This window comes from Ambystoma mexicanum, chromosome 7q, assembly GCF_040938575.1.
Source record: "Ambystoma mexicanum isolate Mex_15411 chromosome 7q, UKY_AmexF1_1, whole genome shotgun sequence".
NCBI classification, from domain to species: domain Eukaryota; kingdom Metazoa; phylum Chordata; class Amphibia; order Caudata; family Ambystomatidae; genus Ambystoma; species Ambystoma mexicanum.
This window is the reverse complement of record NC_090941.1, coordinates 985,686,859-985,705,664: the sequence shown is the minus strand read 5'-3', so window position 1 is coordinate 985,705,664 and position 18,806 is coordinate 985,686,859. Positions and strand designations below refer to the sequence as shown.

At 50.4% G+C, this 18,806-nt stretch overlaps 1 protein-coding gene across 1 annotated transcript in view; it reads right to left on the bottom strand.

The window, feature by feature from the left end:
• The window catches only part of ARHGEF17 (Rho guanine nucleotide exchange factor 17), a 1,051,814-nt gene that overhangs the window by 37,962 nt on the left and 995,046 nt on the right, over positions 1-18,806 (bottom strand). The window contains exons 15-17 of the mRNA XM_069640110.1: positions 10,723-10,969; positions 9,610-9,696; positions 7,690-7,757 (exon numbers count right to left, since the gene is read on the bottom strand). Of these exons, the coding sequence (XP_069496211.1) occupies positions 7,690-7,757; positions 9,610-9,696; positions 10,723-10,969 (402 nt within the window). The remainder of the gene's footprint in view (positions 1-7,689; positions 7,758-9,609; positions 9,697-10,722; positions 10,970-18,806) is intronic.

Here is an 18,806-nt window from a genome sequence, read left to right as displayed (position 1 = left end):
AGATGTGCGCGGGTGCCCCACCACCGAATTGCTTGGCGGAAAACTTCGTTGAGCGGGATCTTGTCCTCGAAAGTGCCCGCCGCTTGCATCCAACGGGCGTTGAGGAACTCCTGTAGGGGGCGCATCCAAAGCCTGCATAGGTGCACCAGGTAGCTGCTGTGTGCTCGACGGCGAGTTCCCTTGTCCTTGCTCGGATGAGCCAATCGTCCAGGTAGCGGTAGACATGGATCCCCTGCAGGCGCAGCCGCGCCGCCACTGGTGCCAGGCACTTGGAGAATACCCTGGGCACCGACTTCAATCCGAATGGGAGGGCCTTGAATTGGTAGTGCCGTCCTTGGACTACGATCCTGAGAAACTTTCGGTGTCCTTTTAGAATGGGGATGTGAAAGTATGCATCCTCCAAATCCAATGACGATAGGAAGTCGCCTTCCTCCAGCTGGCCCAGCACGTGCTGGAGGGTGACCATCCGGAACTTCTGTGCCTTGATGTATTTGTTTAATCGACACAGGTCCAGGATGGGACGCCATCCTCCTGTCTTCTTTCTGACGAGGAAGGAGCCCCAGAGCCTCTTTGGGACGAGCTCGATGGCTCCTTTCTTGAGCATCACCCTTACTTCTAACAGCAGTTGAGGGACGTGGTTTTCCTTCCTGGTCACGGGAGGAATGCGGGGGCACTTTTTTAGAAATTCGAGAGTGTGCCCGCGGGCCAGGGCATCCAGCACCCAATGGTCGGTGGAGATGGACTCCCACACGCTGACGAGCTTCGCCATCCGGCCTCCCACCGGGGTGCTCAGGTGGGGGCCCGACGCTACAGCCGGTTCAGTCTTGCTTGGCAGAGGCCTTGCCACCTTGGCCTCCCTGGCGACGACGGTGAGATCCACATGACTTGCCTCATCCTCTGTAGGCCTCTTGCGACGAGGAGCGGGCCGTCTGACTGTACGTCGAGGAGCCACCGCCGAATCCTTTGGAGGCACCTTGCTTGCCTCCAGAGTTCCAAAAGGGCGGCCATCATTGCTGCAAAACTCCCAAGGCCCGAGACGTCTCTGTGTCGGTCTTGATGGCCTGAATTGACTCATCCACTGTTTTTCCAAACAGGTTGTTCCCGTCAAAGGGCATGTCCAAAACTCTGGTTTGCATGTCCTGGCAGAAATCGGTTGCCTTGAGCCATCCCCGCCGTCGAAGGCAAACGCCGTTGCCCAACTGGCGGAAACCGGTGTCGGCAATGTCCGTGGCTACCGTTATGGTGTGTAACGATGCCAACTCACCTTCCTGTAGGATCTCCAGGGCCTCTGCCCTCTTGTCGTCTGGTAGGAAGTCCAACATGGGGGCGATCTTGTACCACAACTCCCTGTCGTAGCGGGCCACAATCACTAGGGTGTTGGCCGCCTTAATCGTCGTCGCCGCAGACGAGATGACTCGTCGTCCCATGGCATCCAGTTTCTTTCCGTCGTCGTCCGGTGGGGAAGTTGAAGTTGAAGCCGATGTCCCCGCCGCTTTCTTCTTGGCTGCCACCGAGACAACCAAATCCAGGGTCGGCTGTGCCCTAAGGCACAAAAGGGCGGCATCGGGGACCCGGTACTTCTTCTCGTACCGGTCCCTCTTGGCAGGCGTCATGGACGGCTCTTCAGAAGAGCAAGTCCCTTGTCCCAGATGTCATCCAGCAACGGCACCGCGAGGACCGGCTTCCTCTTGGCCTCGCGCCGTTGGTAGAGGAAGCCTTCCTTCTTTTGTTCTTCGGGCCAGAGCTGGAAAAGCTCGGATGCCCTGGCAATCATGGCGTGGAAGGAGCCAATTACGTCGGGCGGGGAGGCCCGAGGTGGTGGTGATGGGAGGCCCATCCCGTCGTCACCACCGTAGTCATCTGTCCCCGTCGTGGCCGTATCTGTTCCCGTGTCATCCCCAGGGACAGGGGAAGGAGATGAAGGCGGAAGGGTGGATGAACTCTCCTCCTCTTGTTTGGAGGGCTTCCCGACGGGCCCGGTCCCGCTGGGTCATCCGTTGGGAGTAGGGGCAATCTCGTCCTCAACTCCGTGCATAAGGTTTGGATTGCCATCAAAATGGCCACTGAGTTGTCCGGTGGCTCGGGTTGGGACGGGCGCGATGGTTGCTCCTCCTCCACGGGAACCTTGTCGCACCACCGTCGCTCTCTTAGTCAACCTCGTCGGGATTCCTCCCGTGGGACCGGACCTCCTCAAACTTCTTGTTGAGGCCCTCCACGACTTGAACCAGCTCCTCCTCAGAGGCTGTATCCGTGTCTGAAACGGCCACCGCCCCCCTCCCTCTTTTTCCACCGGGGTCTTCATGGGGGTCTTCTCGATGGGTTGAAAAGAGGATTCCCTCCGCGGTGGCAGGGAAACTCTGGGCCCCCGAGTTAACCTCCAAAGCCTTCGCCAGGGCCGTCGCGACTACCTCGATAGAGGCCTTAGCCAGGTGAATCAATGCCTTCACCACCTTGTGCGCGCTTGAGGCCTTCACCTTGGGGGGAGGGTCACCGCCTCGCTCCCCCTTGGCTGGTTCCTTTGAGATTGACCAGCGTCTCTCCAGAAGCTTAGCCGGGTTCTCGGATTTTCGCTTCAACGAGCCAGAGCGTTGGCTCGTGGTTGATGGCGCCGGTGAAGGTGCGCCCTGCCTGGCAGCCGAGGAGCCCGACCGTTCGGCGCTCCCAGAGCCCGCGGACTTGCGGTGCTTTGCCTTTTGTTGGGCCCCCGTCACCGGAGCGCCTTCACAGGACTTAGAAGACCGCTCAGACTTCTTCTTCTCACCTGCTGGGCTCTTTCCTTCCAGGTTCACTGGGAAGGGATATGCTCGAGGAAGCAGTTTCTTTGCTGTGCCTTCCTTCAGCTAGTAATGGGCCAGAGCATATTTAATGGATAGGGTCCACTCAGGTTGTGCAAAGGCCCCACCGATTGTGATTTCCAAGATTTACCCCAAAACTGGAGCCTTTGGTAAATTGTAATTGTTTATTCATACAGTGCTTATACACAGGTGGGGTGCTTCAAGGCGGGAAGGGAGCAAGGGAATACAGTAATCATTCTTAGGCCCTGAAGTTTCTGAATGATCTCACAGAACAACCTAGCATACTAGGCTCGACAGCATTTCTCCTAGTGCAAGTGCATGAAGTGGCGCGACTAAGCTAGGGAGGTGGAACAAAAAAAAGGGAGCGAGGGGGGGGAACAGGACAAACTTACTAGTCCTAGTACATTCAGGTCATGCATGCGTACAGACGGATAAGCGAGGAAGGGGTCGGGGGGGGCAAAAGCACCCAGTCCAGCAGAGCCATGGTTTAAGTGCAAAGGTTGCCCCCCTCTCATGGAGCGTAAACTGTGAGAAACCCAAAGGTGTCTCACCTGCTAGTCCCGGAAATCTGTTGTCCACACCAAGGGTTGAGACGCGGTATTCCCTTCCTTGCAACACCTTTTCTCAATCCTACCCTGTAGGATATATAGATGCTCAGCCCCCCACCCCCTTTTCCCACACAAACACTTTCTTACACTAACACACAAAGGACTAACACCGGAGCTGTTTACCGGACATGCCCCAACACACGGGTCAGGCAGTCAGGCAATTGAGAATAATCACGCACACCTGATGGCCCTTTACCTTCCAGCCATCAACTCTTTTGTTTTGCTATTGTCACCCCAAGTGGGAAGGGTATGCCCAGACGTGGGTCCCTTGCCTGCTGGGCCTAGAGACCCAAGCTACTCCTCACTGATGACACCCAACAAGGCTGAAACATGTCTGGGGATGCTTGTGGTCTCGTGCAAAAGGGATGTGACCTAGCAGTTCGGGCTGGTCTACCCCTTTGGGGGTGGGACAAGCCTGATTTGCATATGGTCTTTCCCCTTTTGTAATGGCTTGGCAGGCGAAGAACGATGGTCTGGAGGGTTGCCCAGAGCAATGCCAGAGGTCAAGATTTATTCTAAACCTTCCAGCCATCAACTCTTTTGTTTTGCTATTGTCACCCCGAGTGGGAAGGGTATGCCCAGACGTGGGTCCCTTGCCTGCTGGGCCTAGAGACCCAAGCTACTCCTCACTGATGACGCCCAACAAGGCTGAAACATGTCTGGGGATGCTTGTGGTCTCGTGCAAAAGGGATGTGACCTAGCAGTTCGGGCTGGTCTACCCCTTTGGGGGTGGGACCAAGCCTGATTTGCATATGGTCTTTCCCCTTTTGTAATGGCTTGGCAGGCGAAGAACGATGGTCTGGAGGGTTGCCCAGAGCAATGCCAGAGGTCAAGATTTATTCTAAACCTTCCAGCCATCAACTCTTTTGTTTTGCTATTGTCACCCCGAGTGGGAAGGGTATGCCCAGACGTGGGTCCCTTGCCTGCTGGGCCTAGAGACCCAAGCTACTCCTCACTGATGACGCCCAACAAGGCTGAAACATGTCTGGGGATGCTTGTGGTCTCGTTCAAAAGGGATGTGACCTAGCAGTTCGGGCTGGTCTACCCCTTTGGGGGTGGGACCAAGCCTGATTTGCATATGGTCTTTCCCCTTTTGTAATGGCTTGGCAGGCGAAGAACGATGGTCTGGAGGGTTACCCAGAGCAATGCCAGAGGTCAAGATTTATTCTAAACCTTCCAGCCATCAACTCTTTTGTTTTGCTATTGGCCCTTTACCTTCCCCACAGGGAAAAAAGGTGGAGCACAAAAGCACACTTCGAGCAAGGCCAAATGCACGAGGAGACATCGACACCAAACCAGCAGTTCAAACGGAGAAAAAAGGCAGTGAGACCTGGAAGGATGATGGAGGAATTGCCCTTGCCCTTTTCAACTCAGACCCGCCAAGCCTCAGAAAGGGAAAGCATGAGACCCGGGAGTTGCAGCTGGTGTGCGGACCAGGAGATGTCAATGGTACACGGGGGCCTCCCGCTTTGATAACGTTGGCAGAGATGCAAGCTGGCTACCGTGGTACTATCCTTGATTCCAGAGAACAGAGAAGCCAGCGGGTTCAGCACAGCTGGTGAGTCGGAGGAAGCTGATAAACAAAACTGTGTTGATCCGGAGGTTGCAAGTAGCAACATTGTGAATGCAAGGAATTTGTACAAGAAAGAACTTGTATGTGTGCGTGTTTGAACTTTAAAGAAAGCCCAGTAGAGGTGCAGACGGGTCCGGTGCCACGTGGGTGCTCATTCGAAAGATTGTTAACGGAACCTGCTTTTTAAACTGCAAGAACCAGAAGGCCTTAGGAAGGGGTGGCGTAAGGCATTCGAGTGGTTCTACAAGTGTCACGTCAAATCCCTTGTACAATCGAAAGCCTCTGACCCATCGCCAAAGGAAAGCTAGGGGAAGGGAACCCCGCTTTCTAATAAGATTGTGAACTGTGGAATAAGGCAAGTGTGAACCCGACAGAGGGATGCCGAAAGAAAACTAGGAGAAGGGAACTGACGCTTTCTGATGAAATTGAGTAAAACATGAACTGTGTTGAAAATATATGAACTATGTTAAAGAAGGCCATAGTGAGCCCGACGGAGGGAGGCCCATTTTCACAAAGAGGATCCGAGCCAGACAGAGGGAGATTCTAGGGGAGAAAGGCAATCGCCCAAGGTGCAAGACCACTGAGGGAACGTTTGTTTATTTGTTGTTGGTGTATCCAGAGTAATATATCTGTCAACACTGAAGACAAGAGTGAACCCGGTCAAAGGTTGTCAGCAGTGGGAAATTGTTTAAAAAGACATTTTGGATATTAAAAGCAATATTTGAAAGGCCGTAGTGAACCCAACAGAGGGAGGCCCGAGTTGCAAGAGGGGTCTGAGCCCGGCGGAGGGAGATCCAAGGGGCGAAGAGCAATTGCCTAATGTGCAAGATCACTGAAGGAACTTTTGTTTGTTTGTTACTTTGAATCAGCAGGCCTTCTAAGGCAAGAGACTTTTTCAGGAAAGAGACTTCGCCTCTGAAGGATTTTGATATTGTTGAACTGGAACTGCAAACCTCGTGCTGACGAGGCCAAGGAGTGTGCTGTACTTGAGGGTCCCGCCTTATCCCATGCTTCAAACGTGGGGAAGGAAGACCCAGCCATACCATCCTGATTTATTATTTTGTGAACACTTCTTTCTCTACTGGTGAACATCATCCCACACTCTTTTTGTAACTTAGCGGCAATGATTGGCAATAGTTTCTTTTTTAGTATACGCCCTTTTGTTTTTGACAAGAGGCCACTAGGACTGCCTTATTATTTGATAGTCGTAGCTTGCACCCATCTTCGATTTAGGTTTCGATTAGGAGTTTATCTCACCCATTATAAAGTTCAATAAACACCCTTGAACTGTGATCACTTGTGTCTATCTTTACTGTTGCCACCGTGAGTTCCTTACAGCTGAAAGTGCAGTAATGCTGAACATAGTGCAGTGGCCCGGAGGCAAATGCAAAAGACTGGTGGGGGAGCGTGGCACCTGTAAGGCTCTGGAGGTGAACCAGGCAACTAGTCAGCAAAAACTGAACAGAGTTATTGAGGAGAAAGAGGGTGGAGATAAAAAGAACTGAGGATAGCAGGGGAGAGGGAGAGAGAAGGAGGAAGAGAAGATGAAGATCTTGAGGAGTTTCCGGAACTTAAGGTGCTCCAACTCAAGGCGGCCTTTTCATGACCGATGGACACCACGATCTCGAAATGCATGGACTGAGGATTGATGATGCTTGTTGCATGACACTGCTGGCCATGACATGCTGTTTGAACTCTGGGCCAGGAGAGACACGACACACCTAAAATCATGTACAGCTTGACTTATATAGGGAAAAGGCACTGACACCCCTTGATCTGCCGGAGCCTGGGGAGTGATTTATTGGCACTCTGCCTGAGACCAGGTTTAACCAGTCTCATAACCCTACGTAGGACCTTCCCCCCCCAGCAGTGCCCTTTTGTGGCAAGTGACCACACACTAGCACCACTGAATCTAAGAAGTTAAACAAAGGGACATCTATCCAGAAACAGCACCAAAGTCTCCCCCGAGGTGTGCATGTGAACAGTGGGCTGCTGGCAAGTGCACCATCTCTGCTGGCTCACGTGTCGCTCTGCGATGTTATTAGGATCTATGTGGCCAATTAGACAGGTTTGAGTAACCTTGTGCAGCCTTCCTGCAGCTTTCTCCAATATAGCGAGGCAACCACATTCACTGTTAAGCAGGCTGCTGGCCAAACCGCTTCCCCTTCTGCCTGGAGAACGAGGGAGGAGCACAGCCCCTGTGTGGGGCAGCGGTAAAAAGTGGCAGCAGCAAAAAGCAGTGATGAAGGGGCTCTCGCTTTGTGGCCCTCCCAACAAAAAGTGGTGCCTGCTTACACAAGCATAAAAGAAAGTACTATTAATACTAATGCGAGCAACAATCTGAATGGGAGTTTTTGGGCTACAAAATGCACAATTCAAATGAACAGATAATGTAAGTTGCAGAGGATACCATAAAAACACAATCAAGACCCCCATATTAGGTGCCAAATGTATCTAGTTTTTAGTGCATTCAAGACCACAAAGACCAAGAGGAAAACCCCAGAGCAATCGATGACAGAAAAAAACTAGATAACCATTTTTCATTACACTTCTTTTTTTACAGGAAATTGACAAGACTTTCAGCATGCTTGTAAAATATTTATATGGCTTTGTTCGCCCTCAGATTATGATGTAACGCAGGCAGGAGGGGACCTCAGTGCTTCATTTCTAGATGTTCTTGCAGACTGGGTGCCATGTTTCGGGATCATCTTACCCGCTTCCCTTTGGTAGACGATCAGTTCTCCATTGGCCAGCGACACAAACACCTGGTTATCGAGATACCTATGTGTAAGAAAATCAGAGTGAAAACCAGCAGTGCACAAACCAAGGCGGGGGCTGGGGAGAGGTTAACGAATGACCTATCGCTCTGACAGTTAAGTGGGTTCCGTTCGATTTGGAGAATGGGTACCTGGCCAAGGTGGATTGTTGCTAAAAGGCAATCGAAACAGTTGGGCGATTGTCTGCAATGAATGATGCATTCAGGCTCAAACTCATCCCTGCGTCAAGCCCAATTTTCCTTATTTATCTGGAGTTAATAATGTCATGACTCATGTCTCGGTCACTGCCCCCAATTGATGCTTTCATTCGATTGCGTCTTAGGAGACCTTTAATGGTTGTTTTGTCCTTCGGAATGTCCCTTTCCGTGTCCTAGGCTGTTCAACTTTCCTAAAAATGTGTTTGCACATGCTTTATGCACCAAAGGCGTACATTAGAAGTCCAGTTTCGAAGTTGAAGGAAAGGATATGGTAGTGGGGGGGAGGGGATGAGGACCCTGGCACAAAAATGGGGTACAATATACACTAGAAAACTAAGATGGAGGTGCAGTGGCAAGGAGTCAGCAGAAGGGCGGCAGCAAAGGGGACAACTGAAAACGCAATAAGAAACCACCTGCCATGATTTCATGGGGTTCTTACAAAATGTTGTGTGGGAGGGGGTGGGGGGAAGAGGCGGGATTATGTTCCATGGTCGCGGGTTTATATCTTAAGTCGCTGCTGTCTTTGCTCCCATCCCCCTTCCTGGCTGCTGCTCGTCCTCCCCATTTTTGGGGACTTATGCTTCATGGGGAGAACACGGTGTGCCCGTTTTTAAAATCCTGTGAGAAGATAAACCACAAAAAGAATGCTGTGGCAAAACTACCCGCCAACTGTTGTGGTGTATAGAGTGAATTTGGCCAAACTGTAAATCAAGGAAGTGTTCTGCAAGCTCACAACCGCTTGCATTTCAGTAATGACTTGTGGTGTTGCACGGGGCTTCCCTTCAGTGGTTCGGTTGTTACTGCGCGCTATATGCCGCGGATGCTGCCCTTAGGGCAACATAATGGTCCTCCTTTGATCACTCTCAGAAGAATGAAAGGTGGAGCCTACACACCCAAGGTGTGAATCGCTTTTCCACTCTGCTATCTTTCTGTCTTTTGACATGATCAAATGAACTTCAAAACGGGTTAAGTGAGGCAATAGGACAATCTGACCTCATGCATTCGACTGCCTAAAAACAGCAGGGACAGCGAAGAAAAGGTGCGCAGACAGATAATGGGGAATGCAGCGAAGCGGGGAGATGGTCAAGTGTTTGTGAAACTGGTAGTTATTCGGGAGCTTTGCAAACCCAAGAGTTCTTTAAGCCACACTTGGAAAAGATAAAACTACACACCACTTTAAGAACAAACAGAGCAACAGGAGCAAGCACTAGTGCCAAGTAACCGAAACAAGGATCATACTCAGAGTAATGCTTCACAGAGGCATCCAGAAGTAGGCACAGTGAATCATCTATTGATTATGCCTCCACAGATAGCCCAGGAAGTCTATGTAAAATGGAGGCGATGGACTCCATTTTGTTGCATCTGAAATCTAGCCGGAATGCACAAGATCCACACAGAGCAGAAGGCAAGACCAAAACAATGACTCTAGAACTTAGGAGAATGATCAACACTTATGGATCAAGTGCCAGTAATCCCACCATAGGTGAAACTAGTAACCACAAATATGAAGCCTGGCACCCCAAGGATTGGGACCCGCACTGCAGCCCTCATCTACTCTGGAAACATGCTATTGGAGAACCATACCCTGAGTTACTCCCTATAGAGGTCTGACCCTTACACTGGGCTGGCACGTGCTGCGTGGCACCAGGCTCTACTTACAGGATGCACATGATGGAGGCCGCGTGCTGCATCTTCATGCTGTTCTTCCGGTTCCTGATGTTGTCAGAGGACTGGTACACGTGGATGCTGTAAAACATGAATGCGAGCGGTGCATGTGTGAATACACAGTGAGCAGGACGCATGTGAACACCGCATTGGTTCATATCCCACAGTATCATGGGAGGCACATATTTCGGACCACTGTTCAAGAGACCTGTCAATTTCTCAGACATTTCTTTCAGTTTCCTAGCTTTGATAGCCCCGGTTCTGCACACGGCATTGATCAGTATTGGCTCTACGCTGCTTGGTACACAAGCCATGAATTCTGTAATGTAGGGGGTTTCCCCTGGGACAGACCACTTGACAGATGCCCACAGAACATGCTATGGACAACGGCCGATTTGTTACCAAGAATACGCAATGAGCCACGCATGTTATTATGTAATGTTCGTAATCTCATGACACAGGACCAAATAACCAAAGGTCTTGCATGACGTGCACTGCAGTTTCAAAGAGCCCTTCGGCTTACAGGAGGAAGGAAGAAGACCAGCACACAAGGATATGGCAGAAAAAAGGGAACGATTCGGGATGACGAGTAAATAAATAGTCATAGGTCATAATGATTAACAATAGGATATACTTTTTGATAAAACATTTTCTTAATTTCACTTGGTCGCTAATGTGGGTTTACTCAGGCTTCTAAGCTGTGTAATAATAGGTGCTTGTTAACCCAATTTAAAGGCGTGCCGTCAATGACATGGTCAGGAGGAAAGGCTGCCCCGACCATGCCATGACTTGCTCCTGTGACTCCCAGGATGGACACAGACCGCTGAAAAAAATAAGTGAATTTGCCGACTTGTCTCGCCGGCAATGTTGACCATGACGAGTAAGAAAATGCCACCTCTGCATTGCTTTGGGACAGCCCCATGCAAGCCTGGCTTCTATCTATGAAAATAGTGTCTACGTCAGAGCCTACAGTCCTAAAGAATGGTTGCAAGTAACACCCTGAGGAGAGGAGCTTGCTTTGCCCTCCGCGAGCAGCCCCTCTGTTCTCTGGACTTGCTCCAATATCACCCGTCGAGGATAACCCAAATATTAGCCCTTGAAGCCTACCATCCGTCCTCCGTGCCCAGCCACATGGAGCTCTGGTAGGCCTCCGGGTCGATGCTGAGCAGGTCTTCCAGGCTGCCCCTGGTGAAGGAGCCCCGACTCGACCGCCTGATGGCCTGCCCGTCCATGGGACTCTCGCTGTTCCCGTTCTGGCGGAAGGTACTGGGGATAGGGAGGAAGGAGGGGTCCTGCTCTTCTTCAGAGCTGGTGGTCTCCGTCGTGATATCTTTGGAACTTTGGATTTCTTCATCTGTTCAGAGAAGAAAAGCAGTAGACATTGGTTAAACTGCAGATGAAACATGATATGGAACTCTTTTCGGAGCACATGGAGTCTTCGTCTTTTTCTTAAGCGTTCCCTCCACCTTTTACAGATGCGTAAACATGCCCGGTGAAGCACATGATTGGGGAGCTCTGGAGCTTGAAGGAAACTCCATGGTTCCCTAATCATGTGATCGGATTTTTAAAACATTGACGTGCATAATGTATAGAGCAAAGGTTGCATTCACACTGCATAATGTAGTTTACCAATCCCAGCAGCCAATTCTGCTTTAAGATTATGAAACCTCCATCATTTTCCGGTTCATTAATTTGGTATGGTGTGGTGTTTTGATGTTTTATCCCGCTCCCTGCTAAACAACCAGCGGTGAACAGGGACACTACAAAACAGCAAATCAACTGCTGAGCTTTACACCACTTTTTACAAACAAATACATTAACACTTCAACCTCCATTTTCTATCCTTAACACGACATGCTTTTAAGAATTGCATTTCCCAATGCTTTATGCACCGACATAGCCCTGTGTCTCTTCAAAGTCCCTTTTCAACTTCATTACTAAAGAATAAACGTGTAGCCTTATAAGAAGATACAGTGGACAGGTCATCCCAGGTGAAGTGTGGCACTTTAAGTTAATCCTGGATTTTAGCCAACAGTGCTTGCTGGCATATATATATATATATATATATATATATATATATGATACATTACTCACCGTAATCGTATTTCTGATGCTTGTATCTGCTTAGATTCACATGCTGTGCATAGGCCGACATCTAGTGGAAGCTGCGGAGTATTACAGTTTGTTTTTCGAAACTCGAAAATGGGCGTCGACACAGGCGTGCCAGTAATACTATCCCTAGTGTGACGTCCACTGTACCCAAGATCCCTCACGCGTCTAGGATCCTCAGATTGTATTTTTTCTGGCATGAGGAAGCATGAGGAGTAGCGCGAGTACAGATAATCCAAGCAGATAGACAGAAAGGTAAGACTACAAGCAATCATGCGCCTTCTCTCGGAGGGGAGGAAGGGTGGGTCGCATGTGAATCTAAGCAGATACAAGCATCAGAAATACGATTACGGTGAGTAATGTATCCCTTCTGAGGCTTGTGGAATCTGCTTAGATCACATGCTGTGCATAGATTAGCGAGCAGTACCAGAAGAAGGAGGTGGGATGTGAGAAGGGTCATGAGCAAACAGGTGTCTTAGAACCGCTTGTCCCACTTGTGTATCTGTCTTGGAATGAGTGTCATTGCAGTAATGCTGAGTAAAAGTGTGAATAGAGCTCCAAGTAGCTGCTTTGCAAATGGTGTCGAGGGGAACTTTTGCAATGAAAGCCAGAGTGGCCCCAATGCCTCTAGTAGAATGGGCCCTTGGCGTAAAAGGCAGAGTTTTTTCAGAAAGAGAGTAACACAGCTGTATACAGTTGATAATCCACTTCGAGATCGCGCCTTTAGAGACGCGATCCCCCTCTCTGCCTGTAGCTACGGAGACAAACAGTTGATCTGTTTTCCTTAGCTGTCTGGTTTTATTTACATAGTAGAGGACCGCCCTACGCACATCAAGGGTGTGTAGTTTCACCTCAGCTGAGCTTTGCGGGTTCTGGAAGAAAGCCGGAAGCTCGATGGACTGGTTTACATGGAACTTAGATATAAATTTAGGTGAGAACCTAGGGTGTGTGCGTAAAACCAGTTTGTCTTTGTGGATAGTAAAGAAAGGATCCTGCACTGACAGAGCCTGAATTTCACTGACCCTTCTTATAGAGGTAATGGCTACTAAGAAGGCCGTTTTATAAGTCAGGTGTTTGAGACTACTTTTATGCATGGGTTCGCTAGCACCACATTGAGGTCCCATCCTGGCGGTGGGTTCGAAATAGGAGGGTGAAGTCTCTTTACTCCTTCCATGAAGGCTTTAACTACTGGTACTTTCCACCACGATACTTTGTTATGGGATGTGGTGTAAGCCGAGAGGGCTGCCAGGTGTACCTTCAGAGAGTTAAAAACCAAACCTGCGTCCAGCAGGTGGAGCATGTATGTTACAACGTTGGAAGGAGTGCAATCAACTGGGTTGATTTGTTTATTCTGGCACCAAATAACGAATCTCTTCCACTTGTCAAAGTAACAGTGCCTTGTGTTTGGTTTCCTGGATTCTTTTAGGATGTCCATACACCTCTGTGGTAAATTGAGATGCCCAAACTCTATGACCTCAGGAGCCATGCTGACAGGTTCATTGAGTTGGGTTCCTGGTGCACTGTTTGACCTTGTTGCTGGGACAGTAGGTTGTACCAGGCTGGGAGTTTGATGGGCTCGCACACCGCCATCCTGCGTAGGTGTGGAAACCATGGTTGTCTCGCCCACATGGGAGCAACTAGGATGAGCGTCATCGATTCCTTGTTCATCTTGTACACCACCTTCCTGATGAGAGGAGTTGGTGGAAAAGCGTACGCAAACATCCCTGACCAGTTCATCCACAGGGCGTTCCCTTGGGAGTCTGGCTGGGGGAACCTGGATGCAAATCCTGGGCATTGTTTGTTTTCGCTTGTGGCGAATAGGTCTATAGTGGGGAAACCCCACTGAGAGAAGAGATCTTCTACGATATCTCTGTGAAGGACCCATTCGTGTTCTTCTGGGAGGGAGTCTCTGCTTAGGGCATCCGCTAGGGAATTGAGCTCCCCTGGAACATGTTGTGATGACAGGAAGATGTTCCGTCTGAGTGCCCATATCCAGATTTTCTGGGCAACCTTGGACAGATTTGGCGAACGAGTCCCTCCTTGTTTGTTCAGATAGAACATGGCTGTCGTGCTGTCCGTCCGGATCTGCACCGACAAGTTTAGCAGATGGGGCTCGAGCGCCCGAAGCGCTCGGAATACTGCCAGAAGCTCTAGCAGGTTGATGTGGTTCTTGGTTACTGAGTGAGACCAGAGACCCTGAGCTGTGTGGTGGAGATGGTGAGCTCCCCACCCAGTCAGGCATGCATCTGTAGTCACCACTGCCTGTACTTCGGGATCGTAAAAGGGTTTTCCCCTTGCGAGATTCTCTCTTGTCCACCAGTGTAAGCTCTGTACGAGTGTTGGCGAAACGACCACTAGATCGTCCCACTGACCACTTGCCTGAGACCACTGTTTCGCCAACCATTCCTGCATGGGACGCATGCGCAGACGCGCGTGGGGGACCAGGTAAATGCATGACGCCATCATGCCCAGTAACCGCATTGCTTTGCGTACCGTTATTTGTTGACCTGACTGATAATGTGGAATTTGCAGTAGTATATTCCGAATTCTCTCTTCCGAAGGGAAGGTCAACCCTTTCTGAGTATCTAGGATTGCTCCTAGGAACTGTTTTGAGGTGCTTGGCACCAGACTTGACTTCTTCTCGTTGATAGAGAAGCCTAATTTGTGGAGGAGGTCGATAGTCCTCTGAATGTTTGACCTGCAAATTCCTGGGGTTTCCCCCGTTATGAGCCAGTCGTCCAGATAAGGGTACACTGGGATTGCCTCCCTGCGTAGGTGTGCAGCTGCCACCGCCAGTACCTTGGTGAATACCCTTGGTGCTAAAGCTATCCCGAAGGGCAGTACCTTGAATTCGTAGTGGCGACTGTCCACCTTGAAGCGCAAGTATTTTCTGTGCGCTGGGAGCATGGAAATATGAAAATAAGCATCTTTCATATCCAAGGTTGCCATGTAATCCCCCTTTTTTAGGAGGGGGATTACCTCTTGTAGCGTGGTCATACGGAATTTTTGGGGCTTGACATACTTGTTGGCAGGCCGTAAGTCCAATACTGGGCGCATTGTCAAATCTTTCTTTGGCACAAGGAAGTAAGTTGAATAGATACCCTTGTTTACCTGGTGTCCTGGGACGAGTTCTATCGCGTCCTTTTCTAGCAGAATGGCGATCTCCTCGAGAAGGATCTTCTGATGTTCTAAGGAGTGTATTCTTTGTCGTGGAGGGTGGTTCCGGGGACGCTGCAGTAATTCTATACAATATCCTGTGGACACTGTTGACAGCACCCATCTGTCTGAGGTGATCCCTTCCCAAGCCTGGGTGAAGTTGGAAATGCGTCCCCCTACTGGGGTTACTGGGGTTGCGTGAGAAGGGACCCTGAACTGAGCGTCACTGCTTTGATGGAGGCGTGCCACCTCCCTTGTTGGGGCTGCCTCTGCCTCTTCCACGACCTCTCTTGTTACCCCTGCCGTAACTTTGGGTAGACTGCTGGTTGTTGTTCCATTGTGTACCCTGTCCTTGGGCATAGTTGCCTCTTTGTGAATTTTGGCCGCGTGGGCGACGAAAATTACTGTTCCCCCTCTGGTTAGGGGGTTTGTTGGTAAACTGGCCAAGGGATTTGAGAGTCTCGTATTCGTCCTTGGCATTCTTAAGTGCGTCTTCGACCGCTTTCCCAAACAATAGATCGGGTTCCACCGGCTTGTCTATTAATGAAGCCTGGGTTTCTGTTTTGAACCCCGACTGCCGTAACCACGCATGTCTCTTGATAACAGTACCTTCTGCTATCAATCTTCCTGCGTTGTCCGCGGCGTCGAAAGTTGCTTTTAATATGCAACCAGACACGGCTCTCCCTTCTGCCGAGATCCGAGCCAACTGGCCCTTTAACGGTTCAGGAGCAGAGGCTATGAGCGCCGCGACCTCTTCCCATTGATGGCAGTTGTAACTTGCCAACAGGGTGGTGGAGTTTGCAATCCTTGCTTGGTAGGCGGACGTTGAGGCTACCTTCCTGCCAAACCCGTACAGTTTTTTGCTCTCCTTGTCGGGAGGAGCTTCTGACGACGATAAGGGTGTCCCAGCCCTCTTCCGAGTGTTGGTAACCACTAGGGAGTCTGGTTTAAGATGTCCTCTTATATAAAGAGGGTCAGACTGGGCTGCCCGAAAAAGTTTTTCGACTCTGGGGTTGACGGCTCTGGTGAGGTTAGGATTCACCAGGGATGGATCTATTCTACGTTGGATGGATTTAAGGATAGGGATGGTCTGAGCGACCGGCCTCCTCTCTCCCACCAACTCTTCTGCGAAGTCCCTTTCCTCCTGTACACCGTGGGTGTCGATGTGAAAATGTTCTGCTGCGCGAGCGAGAACTTCATTAAGGAGGGGCTGGTTATCAACTGGCGAGTCGGTAACTGGGGCTTCGCTCTCTACCGGGGAATCTACTCTGTAAATTTCCTGCTCATCTTCTACCTCCTCCAGGTCCTCATCATCCGCATAGTATTCAGTCCCGGTTTGTTCCTCCATAATTTTAAACTCCTGGTCCCCTTCAGGGAAAGGCTGTCCTTGGTATCTGGGGTGTGGAGTAGAGTATGGAGTAGAGTAAGGCTGCACCTCGAAGGGTTCAGGTCTTTCGAACCGGGCCTTTTTACTTAGGGGGATAGGATCAGAGGAGCCTGAGGGTGTGGCCCCTTGAGGGTCATACGAAAGGAAATGTTCTGGGTTTTTGTCATAAAAATCAGCTAAGGAAGACATCCTTGACATGACCCTGTCTATGTCTTCACTGGACCATTCTTTGGAACAGGCTATGACTTTAGTAGGCAACTTAGAGGACTTATCAAGGGTACCCTTGCTGGATGTTGATGTCCCAGTAGATTTGTGTTTGTCTGTCTGCTTAGGGTGGAAGGATGGTCTTACAGGAGTGGAAGGCTGTGCTTTCCGCTGTTTCCCCCCCTCACCGTGCGTGGAAAAATGTTTTCCCTGCCCCTTGGAGGCCCCAGAGACTTTCGACGCCTGGCGTCGAGGGTCGGGAGAGGTATATGTGTGTTTCGAGCGTGGGGCCTCGCTGGTGTTAACTGCGGCCTCGGTCTCCTGGAGCGCGGCCTGGGGGTGGAAGTCGTCTTCGTCTTCCGACGATCGAACTTCCGTTAATCTAGGGAGCGAGGCACTCTTGGCAAGAGTGGATGATTGACTTGCGTCATGAGGCGATCTCGATCGAGAGCGCCCAGAGGACACCGAGTCGGACCGTTCTATCTGTGCCTCTTTCCGAGAAGTCGACGTCGTCGAGGTTCGGTTGGACTTAGTGTGCTTAGTGTGTGTAGGGTGTGTAGCGCTTGCATCACCGGGGGTCTTCCCCATAGCCGCCCTGCCGGACAACCTTCCGAGGTCGGGGACCTGCGCTCGGCAGTCTTTCGATGCCGTAATGCCCTCGCCGTCCGAAAGTACGGCGTCGCTGCCATCGCTGAAGGCGCCCTCCGCTGCCATGGCCACCTGCCTGGCGTGGTGGGCCCAACGCTTTGTCGAACGGTCCTTAAGTGTCTTAGGCTTAAACCTACTACACGCTCTGCAGTTCGCTTCGGGGTGGTCCCTCGGCAAGCAGAGATTGCACGTGGCATGCCTGTCGACCCAAGGGTATTTGCGGTTGCACTTGGGGCAGAATTGGAAAGGGGTACCCTCCATACGCACCTTGAGGCAGCGGGCTGGTAAGTGTAGGAAATATATAAGGTGTACCTATATACCAAGAGTGAAGAGTATGTACCACCCCCCACTCTCCCTACTTGCAGGGCCGAGGCCAGCGGCCTACTAGGCCCGGGCCGAGGCCAGCGGCCTTCCGAGGCCCAGATCCGTCGTGCAGCAGCCGACGGTCGATGTCTTCTCCAGCCGTCGTCGAGGGTCGACGTTGGGGTGGGGAAGGATGTCAATAAATAATTTTAAACTTCAATAATTAGCAAAAGTATGGCTAAGGCCAGGGGACTCCGCAAGATGCTTCTGACCAGTATGGCGGAAAAAAACAATCTGAGGATCCTAGACGCGTGAGGGATCTTGGGTACAGTGGACGTCACACTAGGGATAGTATTACTGGCACGCCTGTGTCGACGCCCATTTTCGAGTTTCGAAAAACAAACTAATACTCCGCAGCTTCCACTAGATGTCGGCCTATGCACAGCATGTGATCTAAGCAGATTCCACAAGCCTCAGAAATATATATATATATATATATAGATAGACATGCAAAGGCAAAACTACATGTCCCAGAAGGCAAAGTGCTGTTGGCTAAGAAGCCAGCCTTGGCTCATCATTTTATTTAGAGTCATTGCTGAGTGCAGGACTACACCAAAATGGCAACAGGGCACCGTACACAGCAATGCGGAAGTGAACACAACTGTAATATATGTAGCAATAGAGGCGGTAACAGTGTTTGAAGGCGGGTGTCCCTGAGGTAGGGATGGGCGGTATATATCTGCTGGGGCTGTGCGATAATGTTTCGGCTGCAGGAGGACCACAAAGAGAGACTTTTGTTCCAATGTCTGACCTTTAACCTCAGGTGCAGGGTATAGAACCAACTGTCTGGGGTCTGAAACCTGCCGCTCGGCAGTTGTTTTGTACTCTGACTCCCTTGATCACTCGCCATTGACTATGCTGGCTAGGGCTGATGGGGTTTGTAGTCCAAAACATCTGGGGAGCCAAAGGTTGCAGTTTCCTGAACTAGGCACTTTAAAGGACAATTCTTATGTGCTTAGGAGTACAGTACGGATCGTGCTGTAAAAGCATTGCAAGCTTAAAGCGTTGATTTTGTGGAGGAACCCCATGTAGGTCTACAGGCAGGGAGTTCATAGTAGAATGATATTTAGGCAACTGAGGCATAAGGTCTAGAGTATTGTGCTGGTTAGTTGTCTAAGGTGGATAACACATGGAGCAGGTCACATTGTAGTTTTGGCGAGGTTTGGTGAAGGAGATACCAATTTAGTTCTCATGTGAAATGAACAGAAGATAGAATGGGGAGGGGATGAAGGGTGCTTTTCCTAAAATGGCTTAACTGATAATTTTCAGTCTGTACTTTCTTTGAGATTTGAATATTGAGTAGGTAGTCTGCATTGCTTTGAAA